Source organism: Corylus avellana, chromosome ca9, assembly GCF_901000735.1.
Source record: "Corylus avellana chromosome ca9, CavTom2PMs-1.0".
NCBI classification, from domain to species: domain Eukaryota; kingdom Viridiplantae; phylum Streptophyta; class Magnoliopsida; order Fagales; family Betulaceae; genus Corylus; species Corylus avellana.
Window position 1 is genome coordinate 15,543,882 of NC_081549.1, and position 8,875 is coordinate 15,552,756.

Here is an 8,875-nt window from a genome sequence, read left to right on the forward strand (position 1 = left end):
TTTGTTAATGTCTCTCTATGTGGGCTCAGGCTACCGTTATGTCGAGCCAAGATTTGGATATACAAGAGTTAGATTAAAAGATAGAATTAAAAATTATATAATTTCGGTAAGATTCTAGCTCTGTGATCAATCCGTCCATCTTATAAAATATTTAATGTATCTTTCAAGTTTAATTACAATTAGGTAAGTAGTTTGATAAATGTTGTACTAAGGTTTTGATAAAATATTTGCTTTAAAGACCCATATTTAGTGGTGGGCTAGATGGTTCAATTGTGTTAGGTTTGTAGTAATTGGAAAATTTATTGTCAAAACATGTTTGGTTGTAAGATTTAAGTTTAGAGTTAATTCGGTTAAAAGTTTGTATATGACATCCGTGGACTTAGTTGAAGTAAAATGGCCATATCTTTTAATTCTAACATTAGATGAAGGCAAACGTGATGGTATTAGAAAGCTAATGACTTGAAATGTCGGGTTTGCTAATTAGATAATAGTTAACTGTTAATGTTATAGTAACATCTGTTTGGAAGCTATCAGCCTATGATTGATGATGCATGAATCTGTTAAAGGAATCACAATTAGTTGTATTAGATTATTTATTCCTGTTTTCTGCTATATTATAACTCACCATAAAATGATATGATTCACGAACAATATAAACTTTCTTAGAATTTTTTTTTTTTTTTTTTTTTTCTTTTAAATGACAAGTATGCGCGGCCAAGTTCAGAATTTTTCGTAGAAATAATTTATTTTTATAGGGTTTGTAAGGGCCTATGCCTTTACTGGCCCTAATGTGACCCCGCCACTCTATGCAGAACATTTGGACTCGTGTTCTTCATCTTGAAATGAAAAGAAGTTTTATTTTTTTTATTTTTTTTTTAAATTAATTAATTAATTAATTTTTTATTTTTTTAAATAATAAGGAAAAATTACATTTTACTCTCCTAAAGTTTGGAGCGATTTGCAATTTGACTTTCAAAGTTTTAATTTTGGCAATCCACCCTCCAAAGTTTCAAATTTTTGCAATTCGACCAATATTATTTCAAAATTTCCATATTATCCATATTTTTTATTTTATTATTTATTATTATTTTATATAAAAAATTTTGGGGCTGCAAAAATGGCCAGATAGCCAAGGTGTGGCTACGGCCACCGCAATTTTTTTATTTTTATAAAAAAATAAAAACTTAGGAGCAATATGGAAGGTTTTGAATATAATTGGTTAAATTGCAAAAATTTAAAAGTTTTGGGGGGTGAATTGTCAAAATTGAAATTTTGGAGGTTGAATTACAAACCTCCCCATACTTTGGAGGGTAAAATATATTTTTTCTAAATAATAATAATAATTGTAGCAATGTGGTACATTACGCACAGTATCTGTTTTCGCATCTGCATATATATATATATATATATATATATATATATATATATTAAGATTCAAGTTTAGCTTTTTTTTTTTTTTTTTAAGTAGATTCAAGTTTAGCTTTTGTCCTACCATTTTGATTAAATAAATCAAGGGAAAATTACAGTGTACCCCCTCAAAGTTGTCAGCGATTTGCAATTTCGCCTCCAAAGTTTCAATTTTTGCAATCCACCCCCCTAAAGTTTCAATTTTTTGCAATTCAGGCATTTCGTCAGTCAAAGCCGCTTTGACTGACGGAATAGTGATCACGTGCGACGCACGTGATCACTTTATGCGGTTTAGTGCCCAAAATACCCCCATCAACATTCCCACTCTCACTCCCTCCCTAACCCAACTATAAGTGCTCACAATACTGGAACCCCCCAAACCAGGCTCAACCGATTCAAACAGAAAGCTTGGAGCTTCTCTATCATCTTCCTTCACCAAACACCGATATGCAAGCACCGGAGTTAGGTGATCAGAGAATATGCATCGGTATAGAGGAATCAAATTCCCCTTCTTGGAAGCTTCAAAAAACTCTTCTGAATTTTCAACTGCATGAAATGCATCATAATAATCAATATTCACAAACACTTCATTCATTTGAATCAAATTAACATTTTTTTAGGTTTATCAATGATATATTCTGTTTCAGATTCCCCACTATGAGAACAGAGCCTCATAGCATTATGTAAGACTCAGAGAAGAGAATGCTTTTGTCTTCTCGGATACCAAACAAATCAAACGTTCCCGTTGGTAACAATTAAAAGGGTATAAGAAGAAGAAGAAGAAAAATTGAAGCTTTGATTCTTTGATTAATCACGAATCGGGACCAAAAACTCAAATTTAGATCGGAAACCATATCAAAATTCTGAAATGCAATCCCTACACTTAAAATGTCATTTTATTTTCATGAATTTTCATAGCAACCAAACAGAACCCAAGAAAATCAACATAATTTCACTCCATATATCAGATTTGGAGAAGAAATTGGAGGTACCAAATGACGGAGGACACTGAGCCGAGCATCTGGGTTAGGGAGTGAGTGAGGGTGGGAATGTTGATGGGGGTATTTTGGGCACTAAACCGCATAAAGTGATCACGTGCGTCGCACGTGATCACTGTTCCGTCAGTCAAAGCCGCTTTGACTGACGGAATGCCTAAATTGCAAAAAATTGAAACTTTAGGGGGGTGGATTGCAAAAATTGAAACTTTGGAGGCGGAATTGCAAATCGCTGACAACTTTGGGGAGGTAAACTGTAATTTTCCCATAAATCAAATGATTAGAATCTACCAAGATTGATGACATGGCTCAGCATGACTCCGTTCCTTTAATAAGCATGTCACATTTTTATGAGATATGCTCTTCTTCATTCTACCCACCATCTCCCCACCATCTCTTCTCTCTCTGCCTTTTTTTTTGTTTTTTTGTTTTTTTGAAAAAATCAAGATGACAAGGTGAAGAGATGGTGGGGAGATGGTGGGTAGAATGCATGGCAGCATTCCTCCATTTTTATATTTCAATTTTCGAAAACGTTACATTAAAATAACAAAATTATTAAATAATAATAATAATAATAAAAGAGAGGTGGTGGTTACTGGTTAGGTGAGCTAGATCCCGGAGATTGGAGAACATGAAAAAGAGAAGGAGTGAGAATTGACGGGGTAAGTTTCTTGAATCCTCCGTTAAGATAAACACGTGAGGGTCCATCCCACAAAATATCTCTCTCCCAAGAGTAGTATCTCCAACTCGTGATACCATTCCCACTTCTCCGTAAGTGAGTTTTCTGTGCTATTTTGTCTACCAGGAGGAGGGCTTTGTTTGGTAATGGGGATGAGGTTGGCTCAAATACTATTTATCACTATTTCTCAAAAAAATCAACATCAAAACATTTTAACTTTTTCACTTTTAATATCAAATTATTCATTTTTTATTATTATTCAAATAAAAAAATAACTACAAAATAAAACTTTTTCACTTTTTTGATACCACTTTTTCATTTTTTTTATACCAAACATTCTTACTTTTTTTTTTCACATTAATCTACATCAACTACAGTGTTTAGGCCATCCCATTTGCCAAACACCCCCGAGATGTTGCCGACGCTGACACGTTAGATTTATAATTTATAAAGCATTCACATTATTTTAATTACTTCATTTAAAAAAAAATTCGACTGAACATTTTAACCATATATTTTTATTATTTTGTTTAAAAAATATTTTTTTTATTCATTGTTTGTTGAGCATTGCAGTCTTGCAACAGTCAGGCAAATCGTTACTCAAAATTCGAGCAGTAAATGAATAAAGTTATCCGTGAGCTTGCTTGGGTTCAGTTTGTGCGCGACTTGGTTATTAAATGAGTCATTCGTGAACATAAAATTATATTCGATTATTAAACGATACATACTCGTTTAAAGTTTGTATAAAGGCTTAGCATGCTTATTAGTGTGATTTGTATATATTTATATATTTACATATTAATTCATAAATATATGTAGGCATATTAATTAATAAAAATAACTTATATAGTATATAATTTAATGATAAAAGTTAATAATATGGTCATATCTTAAATGATCTAACCATTAAGTATCTAATGCTAGTTGAATCAACAATTTGAATTGTTAATCATATGATTGAACGGAAACTTATTATCCTTAATCATATTATTATAGCTTAAGTATAAATTTCTTATAATTTATAAAAATTACATTTAATCTATTAAAACTATAACATATTTTAGTTGCAAAATTGGTCAACCATAACTATTTTTCTTATAAATGAGAGAAGATTGCACTTAAAAAAAAAAAAAAAAAACAAAAAAATATTATTATTATCATTCGATTGCACCTTGATAACACTACATCAACTTCTCTTTAGCACATGGCAGCCCAAAACGCATATAGAAAACAAGAAAGAAAAATATGTTTGACACCTAGCCTCTTCCCTCTTATGTCTTTAGAACAAATTCAAATTAACACATAAAACGTACACCTCAAAACGCATGCGGAAACACATAAAACACACGCTCATCTCTCTTTTACACATCATCTTGAGATACGCATTTTTTATTAATCACATACTTTGCTTTACTTTCCCCAAATCAGCTTCGACTCTTCATTTCGTCTTCTATCTGTCTTCACTCTTCACATTTGAATGTAGCCCTAAATCATTTCAAATCAGACATAATGTCTGATGCTCCTTATGCCTAGTGACCACGCCTCCACCTAGCTTCGCTTCATGTGACGGTGGACCAGTGGTCATGACAATATTCACAGAGAGATGCAATTACGTGACGTGAATATAGGTCTTGTTTAGTATAATCTTTCTCCTCTTACCCTATTGATCTCTCACATTCACCTTGTTTTCTTGATAGTCGTATCATTAATAAAATTTGTTTATTTGAATTTTTTTTTATAATTAAATACAAAATTTAAATAATCCGATACAAGCCTAACTCGAGCTCAAGTACTCGGCTCGAGCTTGGCAAAAATTTCTAAGCTCAAGCTCGAGATCGAGCTCGAACTTGGTACCCACTCTGGCAAGCCAAGCTTTGACACAAATGAGGTTTATGTCAAGCTTGAGCTCGACAAAAAATTAAACGAGCCAAGCTTGGATAAGCACTACTCGTTCAAGCTTGGCTCGTTTACACCCCTACTCAAAATGAATAGCTGAATGTGAAACATTATTTGGTATTTTTTGCTACAAGCTAGCTTTTGTCCAACTTTAATTTAGTTAATTTTATTTATTTATTTTAACTACCAATACTTTCAAAACATTTATATTTGCTTAGCATTTTTACTATTCACTTTTACTATTTTATTTAAAATATATTATTTTTTTGTTTAATTTTACCATTTTCAAAAAGTAAAGAGAACCTGATTATTTTTTTAATTTAATATAGGCATTGTTGAACTAGAATGCTTTACAAATAATACTATGCAGCTAGTCAAATATTTAATTAAAGTGGCGTCTAATGAATTTTTTTTTTCTATACATATTTTGAAAAATTAGGGATATTAACTCTTTTAGTAACAAATGCTTACAAAACTGATGTGTAGCTCACTCATTGTGATGCAACGTAGGATCGTGATGGGCTAGAAATACAACAAGTAGAAATGATAAATATTCCTAAGATCATGAGACTATCAACAAATCAAAGAAATCTTCTCTAAACGCTAGATACTATCTAAGGTTTGAAGGAAAATAAAGAAGAAACTCAACTCTGAATACTCTTATTGAAGAAAACCAAATAATAATCAAAAGCTACCTTCTAGGGTCTATAAAACATATATTTATAAGCCCCCAAACCCTAAACCTAAAATAAATACAAATTAAAGTCAGATTTTAACAAATTTAAGAAGCCTGTTTGGACGGCTTGTGAACGGCAACTTCCGGAAGAGGTTCGTTCAGACGGCTTGAGAACGGCTATGAACGGAGGCTATTTTTGACCTAGTAAACATCGGAATTAGCAAACTCTCATGAAACATGACTTTGTAGATCTTTGAGTTAGATTTTCAATGCCGCAAAGGTTGCTCCAATCCAAGTTCTAAAACTCTATATATGTCATTTTTAGTAGAACTCGTTAGGTGCAAATCATCGCTTTTCTTTATGGAATCTTTAGCTTTTCGGTCTACATCATCCTCCTCAGATTGGAGAGAATTCGTCCTCGAATTCACACCCTCATTATTGAAGTCTGTAGGAGGTAACTTCCACCTGTTTCCCCCTATATCATTCTCCCCCTATTGGAGAGAATTCGACATCGAATTCTGATGGTTCTTTCCCCGATCATTCGGATATCCAATTAATCCATTCCATCCTTTTGTCTTCTAAATCAAAACAATGTAACATCACACAAGAAATAATATTTTTCTAATTAGCACAAGATTGCGATTATTAACTTGAAAAGTTCTCGCACTAGATTCAAAGAACCTTGGCTTCACACGACAGTCATACATGTTCTCCCGTTCATGTGCCATGAATATCTCCCAAAAAGGATCAATGACCTCTTCCCTTTTAAATATCAAATTATTTTCTGCATAAAAATCATCACAAATCTTAGCATCAAGGCAATTTGATAAAATACTTTATACCCCAATGAAATCAACTTCCAAATCAAAGACTTCACTTTTAGGGCTTTCATCAAGCACCGGGTGGATATCATTCTCTTCAACAATTTTTATGGTATCAACAAATAAAGTTACCTCCTCCAGTAGATCCTCTTTGTTAGAATAAATGTCATAGATTGGTGGAGAGGCCAAATCTACCAAAAAATCTTCCCCAATAAATTTGGTTGCTACCAAAGAAACCTGTCGATCTTCAGGCACCTCCTTGAAATTGAGAACCTCTTCAATTGTCGCTACCCGATCCAAGAATTTTTCGGGTTGTAGACCTCCTTGAAATTCTAGAATGTCGAGTTCGAACCCGTTCTCCCACCAATTGGCATAAGCTTGCACAAGGGGCTGATGGCCTTGTGTACGGTGCTCCACAAAAAGGATCTCGGATTCGTACGCATCGTCATGTTCATCTTCCTCCTCCGAAACGTGCGGTGGGAGTCGATGATGACATTCGTTGTGACCACCCATGTTGGATAATCGGATAGTGAGGGCTTCGATTTGATCCCTCATAGCCTCGAATTGCTCCTCCATGTGTTGCCACCATGTCGCCTCTTTTTCTCCATGAACTGATTCCTCGCGCTCGTACAGGTCGTGCAAGTTTGCATAGTATAGTTGCTCCTTCCCCTTGTGATTGGAGCCATGGAAAGTAACTTGGGCTTTGATACCAATTAATGAAGCGTAGGATCGTGATAGGCTTGAAATACATCAATAGAAGGGCTAAATATTTTTAAGATCGTGAGACTATCAACAAATCAAAATGCTAGATACTATCTAGGGTTTGAAGAAAAATAAAGAAGATACTCAACTCTGAGTACTCTTATTGAAGAAAACCAAATAATAATCAAAAGCTACATTCTAGGGTCTATAAAACATGTATTTATAGGCCCAAACCTAAACCTAAAAGAAATACGAATTAAAGTCAAAATTTAACAAATATAAGAGGCCTGTTCGGATGGCTTGCGAACGATGACTTCCGGAAGAGGCTCGTCCAGATGGCTTTTGAACGGCCTGCGAATATAGGCTATTTTGACCTAGTAAACATCGGAATTAGTAAACTTACGTGAAACATGACTTTATATATATTTGAGTTAGCTTTCGAATGCCACAAATCTTGCTCCAATCTGAGGTGTGAAACTCTAGATATGGACTTTTTAATAGAACTCGTCAGGTGCGAATCATCACTCTTCTTTATGGAATCATTTACTTTTCGGTTTACATCACATTGGTACTTGTTATATTTCTCTTAATTAATTGTCTTATTTTTCTCCAATGAATGAGGTACATATCAGTTTAGTAAGTCTCTGTTAATAAAAGAGTTAGTAACCCTAACATTTTTCATATATTTTAAAGAAATTATTAGTGTTAATATTTTGGCCATATTTCGCCCATATATCTTACAAATCAACCATTAGATTTGTAAACTTATGTGGACCCCAAATAAATCAATGGTGGACCCCATAAATATAATGATTGAATATGGGCAAAATATTGACGATAATCATTTCTCTATATTTTATTAGAGATATGATAGGGCCAAGCTTAACTGAGCTTCATCTAAAACCCAACTTTTGTGAACATATGTTTTGATTTTTGTTTTTTTTTTTTTTTTTGGAAATTTCAATTTTGAACCTTACACAACTCTTTTATGGCTTTGTACCACGTAAGTAAAAGTTGGGTCTTAGAGCACTAGCAACAGTTTCCTTTTGATTTTTCCTAAGTTTAGGATACAAAACTACTTTTTACTTCCATATGAAAATATATTCCACAATAGCTTCTCTTATCTTTTCCAATACTATTAAAATATATATATATTTTTTACAAAATACAAATTTCCTACCTACCCTCACTTTTTTTCACAAAAATTTCAATACAATCCCCAATTAAAAACAAAATGATGAAAGGTGAGAGATTAAAGATAAATGTTTATATTAAAATAATGTATAGGGAATTACTTTTGGTTCCCTACATATTGGTTTGTTAAATGTAGGAAATCTGATGAGTAAGTTTTTGTGATTTTTTTAAAATTTTTCCTAAACATAGAGAATAAAATGACATATAAAGTATATCCTGCTAATACTTTTAGATGGGGCTTGAACCTTATCATATCTCATTTTATTATAGAAATAGCTAATTTTATTTTATTTTTTCTAATTCCCTTAGTAAAATATCTTGAATGATCTCTTCGATGGTTTCTCGTGAATCCACAGAAAAAAAAAAAAAACAAAAAAAAATCTGAGTCAATGCCTACCGCACAGGCCAAGGGGAGTGAGGGGACCCATCATTTTTATGGTCTCAATGTTCTCATTTCAAACCAATATCTCGTATCCGAGAAATTGAAGGCCGCTAAACATACATA

General features: G+C 33.0%; 1 protein-coding gene across 1 annotated transcript in view; it reads left to right on the plus strand.

The window, feature by feature from the left end:
* Positions 1 to 77, plus strand: part of LOC132162361 (alpha carbonic anhydrase 2-like) — a 2,480-nt gene extending 2,403 nt beyond the window's left edge. The window contains exon 6 of the mRNA XM_059572601.1: positions 30 to 77. Coding sequence (XP_059428584.1) covers positions 30 to 77 — 48 coding nt within the window. The remainder of the gene's footprint in view (positions 1 to 29) is intronic.
* Positions 78 to 8,875: the final 8,798 nt, after the last annotated feature.